Below are 17,079 nucleotides of genomic sequence, written 5' to 3'. Positions count from 1 at the left end.
CTAATTTTTTTCATTTTTTCACAAGTCTGTAAATATTATAAATTAGATTCTAATTTATAGCATTTCCATGTGCTGGTAACTAGAGGGAGCAATTCCCAAAATTGCAGCATTGGCATGTGGTAAAGCAACCTCATTGCCTTATGCTGCAAAATTGGAGAAATCACACTCTTTCCAGTGTCCTCAAACAAGGAGAAAGGAGGGGGTGGAATGTTCAAATCGCCGCCATTTTTTGAGCGAATGCACAATGTAGGAGGATTAGATACAGTGGTAATCACACAATATAAAACTAACATACACAAACATAACTTACCTGCTCCTGCCGCCGCTGTCGCTGCCACTGCCTCCGCTCCTAGTCCTTGCTTCTGAACATATGGACTGAAGCCGCGACCGTAAGTAGTCGTCTTACTGTCCGGCCGCGGCTTCCGGTCCACATGAAAATGGCGCCGGATGTCGCTCTGCCGAAGACCTACCTTTTGGTCTGTGTGGGAGCGGCGCTTCCGCCGTTTCCACACAGCCGGCGTACACTATAGTGAATGGAACGGCTCCCGTTCGCATTCTCTATGGGGATGTATGTGCCATATTCCATCTCTGTATGTGTCGTTAATCGACACATACAGAGATGGAAAAAAAATGGCAGCCCCCATAGAGAAGTAAAAGAAAGAAAAAAGAAACACAAACACACAAATAAATAAAATGTATTTTAATGACATACTAAAAGCAATAACATATAAAAAAAAATAATTTGTGACACCTTCCCTTTAACTAATGCTCTGAGAGGTGACAGCACTAACCCCAGAGACATACCACGAGGAAATGTTCTTAAACATGGATTTTACTAAGATTTCCCTGTCATTTATTCATTTCATTTTTAATTCATTGTAAACTTATTAACACATAATTGTCTGTATTTTATATTTTTACATTGGACTGCTGACTGTAATATCTATTTCTTCACCAAACATGGACTCCTTGGATTGCTTTTCAGGGTTCTGACTCCTATAAAGACATTATACGAGAGCTGAGTACTGCGCGGCAGCCTGAGTAGCGCTCTTTACTTTGAGGGATGTCATGGTGGGACACCCCACTCACTTTAATCTGCTCCTCACCCTCCTCCATTTCTTTTTTTTTTGTAACTTTCTCTTCGTTCTCTGTACTCTTATGCGGCTGTTGAATCCGTCCTCTTTGTAGGGGGCCTGGAGTCATGTAGACTACTCTCCTGCGTGGGAATATTGGCTTTCACCTCAGTTCTTTATATGTACGCTGCATTTATACTTTCTGTACTCTTATGTAATTCTGTACCCCAAATGATTTACAAAATGGACCTTTTCGATCATGAAAATAAAGATTTTATATTTTTACATTGGACTGCTGACTGTAATATCTATTTCTTCTATCACAGTTCGCTGACCTACATGATAGACGAGTGCCGGAAGAGGAGGAAGGAGCATACCCTGCAGCCAGAAGAACGGACTGCTTTCTACAATCTCCTCGGTAAGAGTCACTGCACCTTCCAATGATTCTGACCAGACACAACGAGGGGGATTTATTAGGACTGACGTTTCATACCCCGGTCTTAGTAAACAGTTCGCTGGAGTAGGATGCGACACATTTAATAAGAAGCTAATTTCTCATAATAATTTTGCTGCATCTTTCAGCTGGCCATTCACCACAATCGTGGCGTAACAATTGCACTCACAGGGTGTGTGAACGTGACCGCAGCCCTATCCCTTTTCTCCCAGGATCGGACATAAGATAACAAATATATATATGCTCACCGTTCCTCTTCTCCCTATGCCCTCTCAGCATGCTACGGCTCATACAACATACAGGGCCATATATGTGATGCAGCACTCAACTACCTCAGTGCTGCGTCACATACAACGCTCTGCGCCAGTGCCTTGTATGAGCTGTGGTCCGCAGGGAGAGCCTAAGGTGACCCAGAGGGGAGAAGCGACGTGGAGCGTTGAGGTGAGTACATTTTTATTTTATTATTTTGATGTATTGTCCGATAGGAGGGGAGGGGGAATTTGATCACACAAAGTGTGATTTACATTTATTCTCATGTACAAACATATGACAACTTATTCTAAACATAAGCCATCAATATTTTATCAGTGGGGGTCTGGCTCCTGGCACCACTATAGTAAGCAAAGTAAAGGAGCTGCAGTGTTCCAGCGAGTGTTAGGCTGGGTTCACACGACCTATTTTCAGACGTAATGGAGGCGTTTTACGCCTCGAATTATGTCTGAAAAAACGCCTCCAATACGTCGGCAAACATCTGCCCATTACTTTCAATGGGCTTTACGATGTACTGTGCCGACGACCTGTCATTTTACGCGTCACTGTCAAAAGACGACTCGTAAAATTACAGCCTCGTCAAAGGAAGTGCAGGACACTTCTTGGGACGTTATTGGAGCCGTTTTCTCAGACTCCAATGAAAACAGCTCCAAAAACGGCCGTAAAAAATGCTGCGAAAACGCTGCTAAAAACGCGAGTTGCTCAAAAAACATCTGAAAATCAGGGGCTGTTTTCCCTTCAAAACAGCTCCGTATTTTGATACGTTTTTTGTTAAGCGTGTGAACATACCATAATGAATCCTTTACTGTTTAATCAAGAACAGCGCCATAGATATAGTTGTGGCTGTGCCTGGTACTGCATTTCACTGCTGCTCAGTCCCAATAAAGTGAATGGGACTGATCTGCAGTACCAGATATAGCCACAACCATATATATGGTGCTATGCGTGGGTAAACAACAAAGGGGCCGTTGTTTATCCCTTCTCCCTGCTTGCATTCTGGGCCCTAATGACCAAGCAATATTTTACATTTTCCGTCGTCACATTCGAAGAACTATAACCTTTTTATTTTTGCGTCGACATAGCTGTATAAGGTCTTGTTTTTTAATAGCACCATTTGGGGTACATATAATTTATTGATTAACTTTTATTAACTTTTTTTTGGGGGGGTGGTAGAAGAAAACCTAAAATTTTGCCCATCTTTTTTGCGTCCTAAATCTACGCCGTTTACCGTGTGGTATAAATTACAAATATCTTTATTCAGCGGGTTGTTACGATTGCAACGATACCAAATTTGTATAGATTTTGTATGTTTTACTACTTACACAGTAAAAACACTTTTTTTTTTAAATTATTTGTTTTTGTGTCTCCATATTTGAAGAGCCATAACTTTTTTATTGTTCCGCCGATGCAGTTGTATGAGGGCTTGTTTTTTGCGGGACAACTTGTAGTTTTTTTGGTACCATTTTGGAGTAGATGTGACTTTTTGATCACTTTTTATCATGTTTTTAAGTCAGGATTCAAAGAAAACAGCAATTTGTCCATTGTTTTTAATTTAATTTTTTACGGCGTTCACCGTGCGAGTTAAACAATGTAATAGCTTTATAGTCGGGGTCGTTACGGACGCGGCGATACTAAATATGTGTAACTTTTTTGATTCATTTTGGTTTTTTTAATAGTAAAGCATTTTGTAAGGGGAAAAAGTGTGTTTTTAATTAAAAAAAAATTCAATTTTTTTTTAAATTAACGTTATTCAACTTTTGTTTTTTACTTGTCCCACTAGGGGACAACTACTTTTGTATTGCAGTGTATTACTGCCTGTCTGTTTAAAACGGACAGGCATCTGCTAGGACATGCCTCTGGCATGACCTAGCAGGTATTCACTACAGGCAGACCTGGGGGCCTTTATTAGGCCCCCGGCTGCCATTGGAGACACAGACACTCGGCGATCTTATCGCCGGGTGCCGGTGAGATGAGAGGGAGCTCCCTCTCTCCAAAACCACTCAGACCAAAACCACTCGGATGCGGCGCACGCTATTTAGTGCCGCATCTGAGGGGTTAAACGGGTGAGATCGATACTAAAATCGATCTCACACATTCGAGCAGGGTTGCCCCAGCTCTCAGCTACATCTGGCAGCTGAGAGCAGGGAGATTTAACGGCTCCCTTCTCTGTTTATTTATCCTGATGCAGCGCCGTGAAACGGCTATTGCATCAGGATAAAGCCCACTAATGACCGCCGTGAAAAGGCTAATCGGCGGTCATTAAGGGGTTAAGCATTTACTTAACCTTTAATTCTTTGTATATAAACTATTTTGGATTTAAAGAATTTGAAATGAACTTTTTTCGTAGATGATGAGCACATCCAGCTGTTTTTGGCCAAGGACATCTGTTTGAGGATTTCGGACAAGGTAATTTTATAATGACAAAACAAATAGACAATCAGCCAGATATAGACATGACTGACAAGAAAGATCAGATTTGAATAAAAGGGTTTATGTGGCATTAAGAGATATTCTACTTTACATCTACGTCCTTGGTAAGATAATAATATTAGATTCAGAACAATGAGGATAATCCTGTGATTTATGTGTTAGGATTATGGACCGATATTAATAAACATATAAATAGAATCACCACATAAAGATAAGACATAAGAAGAGACCATTTCTCTATCTCCAAATTCTAACTTCTTGTCTTCTTCCACTAGTATCTGCTGGCCATGGTCCTCGTGTATTTCAAGAGAGCCGGACTGTGTACCGAGGAATACAGAGAGAATTTCTTTGCATCCCTGTGAGTATATTCACGTATCACATGTTTGAAGGAATACTCTCAAGTAGTTGTGGATCATGTGCTTTCAGGGTCACCATCAGGGCAGTACAGCTGGTACGGCAGTCAGGGGCCTTCCGTTCCTTCCTTGGAAGTAAATGTAACACTGGGACCCCGAGAGGACAGTAGGGGAAGCTGCTGCATGAGAAGCATGAAAGCAGCTCCGTGTGGAGAGAGCCGCCCACCAGACATTTAAAAATTGCGGCAAAACTGCCTTATTTGTGCCGCAATTACAAAAATTACATTAAAAAAATAATGGAACAAAACATGAAAAAAACTGTGCTTTTAGGCTATATTTTCACAGTGCAGTTAAATCAAGTTTTTGCTGAGATTTTGCAAAAAATTGAATTTGACTGCACTGTGTGAATAGACCCTAAAGGCCATTTTACCGGCAGATAATCGGAAGGTGCAGCCAGCGCTGTTCAACGAGACATCGTTGATTGGGGCCCGTTTGCTCCTGTCACACGGAGCTATGGATGGAGACGAGTGGTCGTTACACGGATCCCTCGTCCCCATACGTTATTATCATTTACACAGGGAGATGTGCTGCCAACAACGATAATATTTCACTTTTTTAAAACGATACGACCAGCAGATGATCGGTCATCTTGTGTTCGCTGCCCTCTTTACACGGGGCAATTATCGGCAACGAGCGTTATATGAATGCCTATGTCTCCTATATTTGGTGCTGTTGCACACTGAAAATCCACTACAAACTAGAATACAATTTATGTGAATTAGGTTTTCAAATCCGCATTCACATGCAACAGAAACAAAATCTGCATGGGCTTTAAGGCATTCTGCTGATTGTTAAATCAGCAGCATGCCTATTATGTTGCAAAATTGGCACGCATTTCACACTTTACAATGCAAAGGGTTAATTTGCTGCGAATCCTCAGCAAAATCTGTAAAGGTAAATTTACACGTAGCATAAACACTACAGATTTTCCACAATGGATTTCATTTTGGAAAATCTGTAGCGTAATACAGTAGCAGCAGAGTGGATGAGATTTGAACAAATCTCATCCACACGCTGACTAAAAATATACAGAAAAACAGTTCATAAAATGACCTGCGGTGCGTTTTTTTTAATCCGCAGCATGTTAATTTATGCTTTGAAATCGCTGTTTTCCCAATTGGATTTAATGGGGAGGTAAAACCCGCAACAAATAGCAGATGTTGCAATTTTTGTGGTGAAAAAGCTGCAATGTCAGGGGCTTCCCAATGCCGGAGTCCCCAGGCAGAGCATCACAAGCAGTCTGCCCGTGGACTTTGGCCCAGGTAAAGCCCCTCACGTCTCTGTTCATTTATGGACAGTGACTTCAGGAGTTTCCCCAGGGCCGTTCCCCAGGCGACGTATCCCATTGTGTGCCATATGTTTTGGCTGAATTCAATAAAATCCAGGGTATCAACTGGTCACTGACTGCTTCATGGTTTCGTTCTCTATAACTTGAACAAAATCAGTTACTGCATATAACGTACAAACGTGAGCGCCCCACTTTCCGTTGCCCACCCATGGTAATGAAGGGGGGACCCAATCTCTTTGGCTGTATGGGGCCCAGAAATTCCTGATTGCGGCCCTGTTCGCTTTACATTAGCTTTATCCCTTATAGGTTACAAAACAATTATGGTCATGTTTTAGCAGTAAAATAAAAATATTTGAACATTTTAATATCCAAAAGACAAAATATCAAACCTATAGATTACACTATGTAGCCTTCTGACTTTGGGGGGAGGGGTCATTCTAACATCCTTGGACACCATTGCTATCATTTATAGTAACACAAGTTTCCTTTACATTGAGATATAGACGTATACAGTGCTCTGCTCTTCCATGTGTCATTAATAAATTATTACTTTTTTTAAGATTTCTAGCGAACCAGTTTGAGGAGGACGAGGACTTCAGAGACGAGATCTACACGTGGGCCTTAGGAAGTGACTGGGAAGTGAAGACAGAAGAGCTGCATCACCAACGCGACCAGTTGCTCCGCCGGATGGACTTTAGAGCGTGGGTGGCCCGGACCACATGTGATCTGGTCAGTAATATAAAAACAGAACAAGTGCCGTCTTTCATTAAGAGTCTGTGATGAGAAGTCAATTTTACCTCATTTACTATTCCATTTTAGATCATGGCACAAGACCCTTTGCACTGGGCATGGATGAGAAACAGGCAAATCCATCACAGCTGGGCCATACGTGCGTCAAGGAGAAATAAAGAGGAGTTTTACACCCGAGGCCCATGGAAGAGCGCGCTGTCCTGTGCCCGTTGTAGAAACATCATTTTGCATCCGTGGATGTGGAAAGTGGAAGGAAACATCATTAGCCGGATAGACACAGCAGTGGACCCGGAGACACAGATTGAGGTCCCTGACTAATAATAAAGCTGGTAAGTAAAATGTTGGTGTTGCAAAGAAGTAGGTAAGAAAAAATGATCACAAAAGTGCGAAGTAAAATGCAGTAATGGATTTTCTAATCCACATGTTGATGAACAATTTCTCTTGTACCTCTATTCCCACCCAGGAGGTTCTGCTGCCTGATCCACAAGAGAGAGGAAGACCATGATGGATGACCAAACGTGAGAAGCAGGTAATGTATAACACATGCATGCACGCACACAAAAACACATAATAAATACATACACACTAATACTTACACACACACATATAGAACTATACACAATCATACTCACTGACACACTGCACATAGTAACACAGTCACTTTTTAGATTTTCTGGCTCTATTCCTTGTATGGGGGAATCCACAGATACACATGTATACTGTACACGCGCACATACGTTATATAGCGTTAACCTCTCTTAGTATGCCAGAGGAAGGACAGTACAGCGGCCATGGTTTCCCTGCAGGTTTCCTCCACTGGGGGTTTTGCCTGTCCTGAGTGTCGCTCTACGCTCTTTGTGAGTGATGGGAGGTAACACACAATCACAACACACACACATACACACAACAATAAAATTCACATAGTTTAACACTCCTTACGTTGTCTGAGTCATTTCTTGTATGAAAGTGACATATGGTGGTCTGTGTGATGGGTTTGTGATAATGTCCTCCCTTCTGATCGCACTGGAGAAATTTACTGACACTATGTGAGGGATGTCCGCTCATCATCGACATTCAGGAGAGGCATCAGCAGAAGTCTAGAGGAAAGAAGACATTTACAAATCAATAAAGAAATGCATTTATTGGATGTAAGGTTCATGGGTGGGCGTTAGTTAAATTGTAAAATTAAACAACTTTCTAAATAGTCTTTATTAAAAATGTTCTACCATTTTGTTGCTCTAGAGTCTATGCAATTCCTATACATAGCTGGCTGTGCTGCTGCTTTTGTCATAGATCTGACAGCTCACTGCTCGCTCGGGACTGACATTATCTGCTCTCCCCTCCTTTCTTTTAGTGTTAGGGATACCAACAGAGAGGGGCGGGGGTTATAAACTATATTAGATACCCAAATACAGTGACAGCCACAGTGTACCTAAATCTAATGACAGCCACTGTCATCAAATGCAGCAACAGGCACAGTGTCTTAAAACACAATGACAGCCACAGTGTCCACAGATATAGTGACAGCCACATTGTTCAAAATATACTAACAGTCAAAGCGCCCCCAGATATTGTGTTAATCATTGTGTCCCCCAAAAATATATTGACAGGCACAGTTTCCCCCGATATAGTGATAGACACATTGTCCCAATTTTGAAAACCAAACTGAGGGCGGCTGAAGTAAAGACCCGGCAAAGCATCACAAGGAAGGAAACTCATCATCTAGTGACGTCCATCTGTTTAGACTTCTGACAGTCAGTGACTTACAGCCAAGTATTAACAATAATCCTTATATCTATTGTGATGGTAGTTTGACTCTATATGCAGGGATCATCTGGTTTTACTTTTACACCAAATACTCATCTTATTGACAAGAAAATATCCCAGGTCACACTTCTAATAAAAATTAGATGAAAAGCTTTGATATTAACCTTAAAGAGGCTCTGCCACCAGTTTATAAGTGCCCTATCTCCTACCTAATCTGATAGTCGCTGTATTGTAGATAACATCAGTTTTGTTTTTTAAAAAACGTCATACACTTCTCTTCATTCATGTTCAGCTGTACTCACAGCACAGCGTGATCTCGCGAGATCACGCTGTGCTGTCACTTACTCCCACATTAACTTTACCGGATTGTCGGGAGAATGAAAAGACATCTCCTCCTGGCTGTAGGCGATGTCTGGTCATTGTCCCGTATGTCCAGTAAAGTTAATGTGGGAGTAAGTGACAGCACAGCGGGATCTCAGCGACTATCAGATTACGTAGGAGATAGGGCACTTATAAACTGGTGACAGAGCCTCTTTAAGATTAATATCAAAGCTTTTCACCTAGTTTTTATTAGATGAGAATACCACTTTAAAAGATGCGGATTGGTTGGATGCACTGGAGTATCCCTTACTAGCATCTCCTGCTGTTCACAATCAGAAATTATTGCTATCTCACACCAATGCCACTGCTTAGAAGGGGTTGTAGTCCATCTACCAATTGTCATATATGTTTGGCAGTCAATGCCGACTTTTGGCACCTTATATGGCAATGCCCCAATATTTCACACTTTTGGCAGGTAATTGTATCCTTACTGACTGATATTTCCCAGAAGCCAGTTCCTATGACTCCAGATGTTTGTCTTCTTGAAGCCAGGTCCTACTAGAAATAATCACTTTCACAGGAGGCCCTCCTCTTGGCCTGGAAAACCATTGCTATGTGGTGGATGGCAAGGCGATCACTCTGTTAGGCAGTGGCAAAATATGATTCATACAATAATCCCATATGAGCGCTTGGTATACAAGAATAGGTGGTGTCCCAAAAAATTTACCATACTTTGGGATACAAGCTATTCATTCACACTCACACCTTACTCTGAGAACTGACTTAGGACTTCAATGTCTGCCTATCCAATGTAACTCTGAAATGTGATGAGGAAATCGGATTCCCTTGGTTTCTTTTTCCTTAATCTGTACCATGTGCATATACTGTATATTGCTATTATGACCCACATGATGTCTTACTATTGTAGGAAACATTTCTCTGTACCAAAAACAGGGAGAGAAAATGTTTAATGTACACAATTTATTGTAGTACATACGTAAAAAGTAATTCATACAATCTGTTGTGACATTTCCGCTGTAATGTATCTTTCTTATTGTCTACTGAACTTTCAATAAAAAGAGCTTTAAAAAACTTTTGTTATTTATCCAATTTTTTTTTAAATGTAAAAGTGGAGGGATGATGTAAAAAAATGGCTGTATTTCCTAAAAGCTTAATGCAATATTTTTTGCTAAACCCCTAGTAAATAATTAGTGGGTAAAGTAGTTGATGGCAGATATGTGTCATTGAGGCTTCTTGTCTAAGTTATGTAAGTGACTGGAGTTTGGGTCTGGGCCTTAGGGGTGACTGAAGCTCCTGAGACAGAACAATTAAATTGCAAATGCAGATGTGATGTCCTCGAATACAGTGATAGCCACCATATCCCCAAATTTAGCCACAACTTCATACCTCCCAACCGGATCCGGCAGGACAGTCCCGCTGGCCGCTGCATCAAAACAGCTGATCGCTGCTGACTGCAGCAGCGATCAGAAGGCAGGAGTCTTGCGGCGGTGTTCCCACTGGGATCGATGCCGGCCCGGGAGTGGACCAGTACAATCACCTGACCTGTCATCTGACCTCACCGGACAGGTTACTGGACTGGTCCACTCCCGGGACGGCATAGACACCAGTGAGAACGCCGCTGCAAGACTCCTGCCTTCTTCTGACGGTGAGTGACGTCAAAGCAGAGCAGAGAGTGGCAGCAGTAGGCTACCTGTACTGCTCTCCGCTCCGGCGGCATTGTGGCACAAAGTATAGGTTGTGTTGCATTACCTACAGGGGGACTGTGTGTGGCGCTATCTACAGGGGGACTGTGTGTGGAGCTATCTAGAGCGGGGCTGTGTGTGGAGCTATCTACAGGGGGGTCTGTGTGTGACGCTATCTACAGGGGTGCAGTGTGTGGAGCTATCTACAGGGGGGTCTGTGTGTGGAGCTATCTACAGGGGGGTCTGTGTGTGACGCTATCTACAGGGGGACAGTGTGTGGCGCTATCTACAGGGGGCAGTGTGTGGCGCTATCTACAGGGGGGCTGTGTGTGGAGCTATGTAGGGGGTTTTATCTGCACGCCTGACTGACTCTCCTGGTTCACGTATCATGGGTAAGACTACCTCTGAATAGAGAGGTGGGGGCTGACTGATCAGTTTGTGGACCTATTATTACCAGTGACTAATTTTATCCCTAACCCTGTTTATTGCATATTCTGGTTGTATTATATTAGGGTTTAACCATTCATTCATATCACTTAGTACTTTGCCCATACCCCACACTCTGTATCTGGAGTGCTTGTAATTTCGCCCTGGACCAGTTTTGGGAGTCATCTTTGGTAGTGCTTTACTGGAACTACAGAGTCCTCTTGTCCTTTTGTAACTTTTAACATGTTATGTGTATTGATGTGTTAATTAAAGATATGTTATTTTACTACTTGTCTGTTTTGCTCCTTGTTCTCCTTCTGTTCATATATGAATCTATAGGAGTTGCCTTTATCTTGCATTTAGGGAGGTTGCTTTATTTGCATAGCACCTAGCCCTTTACTATTATTGCTATACGAGCTTTCTTTGTGTGTATAACTATGTACAGGGGGGGCTGTATCTGGCCCTATGTACAGGGGGGCTCTATCTGGCCCTATGTACAGGGGGGCTGTATCTGGCCCTATGTACAGGGGGGCTGTATCTGGCCCTATGTACAGGGGGGCTGTATCTGGCCCTATGTACAGGGGGGCTGTATCTGGCCCTATGTACAGGGGGGCTTTATCTGGCCCTATGTACAGGGGGGCTGTATCTGGCCCTATGTACAGGGGGGCTGTATCTGGCCCTATGTACAGGGGTGCTGTATCTGGCACTATGTACAGGGGGGCTGTAACTGGCACTATGTACAGGGGGGCTGTATCTGGCACTATGTACAGGGGGGCTGTATCTGGCCCTATGTACAGGGGGGCTGTATCTGGCCCTATGTACAGGGGGGCTGTATCTGGCCCTATGTACAGGGGTGCTGTATCTGGCACTATGTACAGGGGGGCTGTATCTGGCACTATGTACAGGGGGGCTGTATCTGGCACTATGTACAGGGGGGCTGTATCTGGCACTATGTACAGGGGGGCTGTATCTGGCAAAGTCAGTCAATGTTCAAGTAAAAAGTATGAGGTAGAGAGAATGTTCAATTATATGATGAAACAGTTAGTCAAGATACCTGGTGGGTAATTTACCCCTGGTGCTCCTCTCTGGTCTTCTGATTGGTTCTTCCTCGAAGAAAGTTGGTTCTGGGTACATCTGTTCCTCTGGGCCGGCTGAAGACTCTGGCTGTGATGTCATCAGAGTCTCATCTTTGTCCGGAACACTTTTGCCAGGGACAATGAAGAAAATTAATGGCCCAAAGAACCAATCCAAAGGAGTAAAATCTGGCATCTGCGTCTCTGGTGACGGTAAAGGTTTCTCAACAACAGGAGGTTTCTCAACAATTTCAGCCTCTGCAGGAAGAAACTCTTTTTGACACAATTTAAGTCTGTTACAATGGACCACTTGAGGTGCTCGGCCTTCTATCACTATTTTGTACACGGCTGTGTCAGGATATGGGATGGCTTTGATGGTGTACGGTTCTGTTTCCCACTTCGTGTCCAGTTTGCTCGTTCTGTGATTATTCTTGAGCCAAACACGATCACCAATCTGAAAAGGCTCGGCTCTAGCATGCAAGTCAAAGTCCATTTGTTGCTTCTTGCGGGCTTCCTCCATGCGACTTTCAACAATTTCGTTGGCATCAGCCAGACGTCTCTGGTGGTCACTCACCCAATCGATTCATGGCAACGCATTGATGGCATCAGGCACTGACACATCCAGGTCTAAGTCAGCTGGTAATTTGCCCTGACGACCAAACATGAGGTAGTAGGGAGTGTACCCAGTGGAACAGTGTACAGTGTTGTTGTACATGTAAACTAACTCTGGTAGCAGGGTTGGCCAATTAGTCCTCCTGTGAGATGGCACAGTTCTCAGCATCTCTATGAGCGTCTTGTTCATCTTTTCACAGAGGCCGTTGCCTTGCGGGTGGTAAGCGGTTGTACGGGGCTGCTGACAACTGTAGAGAGAACACAGTTCTTGGAGTAGCGGAGATTCAAATGCTGACCCTCTGTCAGTCAGGATCTTCTCAGAACATCCGTAGGGTAGCATGAAGTTTTTCCAGAAGACAGCTGCAGTGGTTTTGGCTGTCAAGTCTCGGACAGGTACTGCAACCGCAAACTTGGTGTAGTGATCGATGATGGTCATCGCATGTGTGTATCCAGATCTGCTAGGCTCAAATTTCACATGATCTATGGCCACGATCTCCAAAGGTCGGTGACTAATGATGGGATGCAATGGAGCCTTCTGATCATGTTTTTCACCTCTGCTTAGAGCACAAGCTTGACACTCTCTGCACCAATTCTCAATATCTTCACGCATTCCTATCCAATAGAACCGTCTGCGGGTTGTGGCTTCTGTCTTTAGTACACCGAAGTTTCCTGACCGGTCATGGTAGGCTTCTAGTACTGTTCTTGCATCTCGACGGGGTACTACTATTTGATGTAGACGGTCACCAGTGATGGGAACTAGAGTGCTGCGTAGCATTAGACCTTTTTTCATGAAGAGGCATCTCCTCTGTCTCCAGAGACGGATTAATTCAGGGTCCGCATTGCCACGACGAAGTCTCTCAGATACTCTTCTACTGACGAGAAAATCTTGCAGCTCTCCCATCACCCGACTCTCTGCTTGAAGCTTAATCCATTGCTCCTTCCCTTGGAGTGATTCTGAACTCTGTTGCTGGGAGCAGAGTCCTTTCTCCATGATGGTGATTGTGTTCTGCTGGGTGAAGCGGGTGTAGAAGGATGGCATTTCTACTTCTTCCCAGTCTTCTTCATTCTGAGCAGGTACTTCATCGGTTGGCAGGCGGGATAATGCGTCCTCATTCTCATTGGATTTGCCAGTTCTGTACTTGACCACAAAGTCGTAGTTTGCAAGACGAGATTCCCACCTTTGCTCTAGGGCTCCCAGCTTGGCTGTGTTCAGATGCGCCAGGGGGTTGTTGTCTGTGTAGACTACGAATGGTGTTGCCGCGAGGTAGTCTTTGTACTGCTCGGTTACAGCCCATACTAACGCAAGGAACTCCAATTTGAAGGAGCTGTAATTTTGGTCATTTCGTTCAGTCCCTTTAAGCCCTCGGCTGCCAAAGGCCATTACTCGTTCTCTTCCCTCTTGCATTTGGGTCAGGATGGCTCCAAGACCTTTCTTGCTGGCATCTGTGCAGAGGCAGAAAGGTTGACTGTAGTCTGGATAACCAAGGATGGGTGGCTCAATCAGCTTCTGTTTCAGCAGCTGGAAGGCAATCTCTTGATCCTCAGTCCATTCAATAGGAATTTGTCTTTTCAGATGTTCCTTTGGGTGTCCTCTAAGAAGCTCTTGTAGAGGCTCTGCAATCTGGGCAAAATAAGGTATAAAGCGCCTGTAATAACCTGCGAATCCCAGGAAACTTCTCACCTCTTTTACTGTAGTGGGAGTAGGCCAATCCTTCACAACAGCAATCTTTTCTGGGTCAGGCATCACACCTTCAGAGCTAACAACGTGTCCCAAGTAGTTGACTTGTGGCTTCAGCAGATGGCATTTGGAGGGTTTCACCTTCAGGCCATGCTTAATGAGAACCTGGAAGACCTCAGCCAGATGTTGTAGGTGGTCTTCATAGGACTTAGAGTAGATGATCACGTCATCCAAATACAGCAGAACAGTCTCAAAGTTCTTGTGGCCCAGACAGCGCTCCATCAACCTCTGAAAAGTTCCAGGTGCATTACAGAGTCCAAAGGGCATGCAATTGAATTCAAATAGGCCCATGGGAGTGGTAAATGCTGTCTTCTCAATGTCTTCTGGGGCCATAGGTACCTGCCAGTACCCACTTGTCAAATCCAGGGTGGAGAAATAAGCAGCTATTCCCAAAGCAGTCAAGGTCTCTTCTATGCGTGGTAGAGGATAGGCATCTTTGTGGGTTATATTGTTAATTTTCCGGTAATCTACGCAGAATCGCATCTTGCCATCTTTCTTTTTGACTAAGGCAATAGGTGCAGCCCAAGGGCTGTGACTGTCCAGAATCACATTGGCATCCTTCATTTCTTTTATCATCTTCTTGACAGGTTGGTACATAGTGGGTGGTATGGGCCAGTATCTCTCTTTAATTGGAGGATGAGAGCCAGTTGGGATATTGTGCTTCATTATGCTGGTCTTCCCGAAGTCCAGGGGATGTTTACTGAAGGCATGATGGTATTCTCTTGAGACTTCCAATACTCCTTCAATTTGTTCAGCAGGCGTGGCAATATGCCCAACATAAATTTCTGACCACCATGGTGTAGATGAATTCTCTTCTTGTGTACTTGAGTGGACTGTTGGGCAGCAACTGTTGGAACTTCCACAATGTCTTGGAATGTGACCTGTAATAACTGGGCAACAGAGTAGTATTTCTTTAATTCCACCGGGATGTCACTCAGATTCAAGAGGCGGGTGGGTACCTTTCCGTGGGAAACGGTCACTAAACTTCTTGCAGCAAGCACCATAGGATGTTCTTCAAGATAGAGAGGTTCTACTAAGGCTTGGTAGTCTTGGCCTTGGATCCCTGGGTGAGCATGGCACCACAGCAGGGTTTCGGTACCGGGTTTCAGGATCACTGGACGGACATCGCTAATGCGGGCACGGCAGATCTCTCCTCTGATGTTGGCAAACGTCTGCTGAGCGCACAGCACACGAATAGTCTGTTGGATTACCTTCTGCGCAGAGTGTGAAGCGGTTGGCAGGGATCGGTGTAGGGCATCTAGCATTTCCCCATAACAATTTCTTAGGATGTTCATCCCGAGCACCACTGGAGGCATGTCTTCATCATGTACCTTTACTACAATCACACCTTGCTGTGTTAGGTTAGTCTCTCCCACTTGAACGGTGGGTTCCCAGTAACCTTGCAGGGGTACAGTCTGACCATTGCTTGCAATAACATTCAGCCAAACTTCTGGTGGCTGCATCAATAGGTCGCTGCTCCAGTATTTCTCAAACATGGCTTTCTGTATGGTGGTGACTGGCGAACCAGTGTCCAGAAGAGCTGTAAGGGGTACCCCATTAATGTGGATGGTGACTAATTAATGGGGCCCGATATACCTGGTCAGCCAATTTGGATCTTCTGAACCTAGTGTTCTTCCACCCGAGGGATGTCTCTTTTGACCGCCAGCACTCTCTCTCCACATGACCACTTTTGTGGCAGTGTCTGCAGATGGGTCTTCCATTAGTATCAAACCTGTCTGTAGGCAATCTTGCAGATCTCCTGTAGTATCCTTTGCTTGGCCTGTCAGTAGGACGACTCCTATGCTGTGGGGACTCACAATCTTGCTGAGGACGCATCTCTAACTGTTCAAGCTTATGACACACCTTCTCCAAGCTCTTGGTCAGGTTTGCGACTTGGTCCTTTAAATCAGCCACTGCATCTGGAATCTGTACTTGTGCACCCTGGGCAGCAATGAGATTTCCTGGAGACGCAGGACACATGAGCTTAGCATCTCCATAACAGTCAGCAGGACACGCAGCAAATTTAGTTGATTAAAATCCAGGAATGTACTTTAGTTGACTTTTCAGATACTTTGTTTCAGCTCCTTCAATAAACTGCTCCCGCAGTGTGTTATCTGCATTCTGTGCTTCACGTGGGTCCACTTGTATAACGGCCCTCAGGGCCTCCTGTAGGGATAAAGCATAGTCTCTAAGGGACTCACCGGGCTGTTTCTTGCCAAAGAAACGCATCTTTAATTCTGATAGCGTCCTGGTTTCAAAGCTGACCAGTAGTCTTTCAAGAATCTGTTCTACTGTCTTTCTTTCTGAATGAGGCCATGACTTTACCTCTCTCAATGCAGCGCCCATATGCCTGGTGGTGGGTGATCAACTTCGGCTGGGGGAGCCGTTATCGCTGTCGTCAGACATTTCTAATATGAATTCCTGTCGTTGCCCCTAGCAACGGGATGCTCAGTAGCAGAATGTGTAGTAAGTCTCTTATTTGTTCTCACTGATGCGACAAGTTCATCTTTACTTGGGCTGAATTGTAAAAACTTTCTCAGCGGTACTCACTGTGCTGGAGCTGGAACCTCTTTCTCTGTCTTTTTGAAATATAGGCAGCCGCTGTGACTCAGATTCTGTACTTTTCAAGATGGCGGCGCCCATCTACTTCCGGTGGTTCCGGCTGGTTTCTCCTTCCCCACTGCAACAGTAGGTAGGAACTTTGGTTCCACTGTAGTGGTCTGTAACCTGAGGTTCCTTGCTGTTGCTGGGCAGATTCTCT

General features: G+C 44.2%; 1 protein-coding gene across 1 annotated transcript; it reads left to right on the top strand.

The window, feature by feature from the left end:
• The first annotated feature begins 1,412 nt into the window (after positions 1 to 1,412).
• LOC142760442 (speedy protein 1-B-like) lies at positions 1,413 to 6,996 on the top strand. Its single transcript, XM_075863633.1, has 5 exons — positions 1,413 to 1,491; positions 4,145 to 4,203; positions 4,503 to 4,585; positions 6,489 to 6,657; positions 6,748 to 6,996. Exons 1-5 carry the CDS (start codon positions 1,413 to 1,415, stop codon positions 6,994 to 6,996), a joined length of 639 nt encoding a protein of 212 aa, XP_075719748.1.
• Positions 6,997 to 17,079: the final 10,083 nt, after the last annotated feature.

This window comes from Rhinoderma darwinii, chromosome 4 (genome assembly GCF_050947455.1).
Source record: "Rhinoderma darwinii isolate aRhiDar2 chromosome 4, aRhiDar2.hap1, whole genome shotgun sequence".
NCBI classification, from domain to species: Eukaryota; Metazoa; Chordata; class Amphibia; order Anura; family Rhinodermatidae; genus Rhinoderma; species Rhinoderma darwinii.
This window is presented reverse-complemented; position numbering and strand designations above follow the sequence as displayed.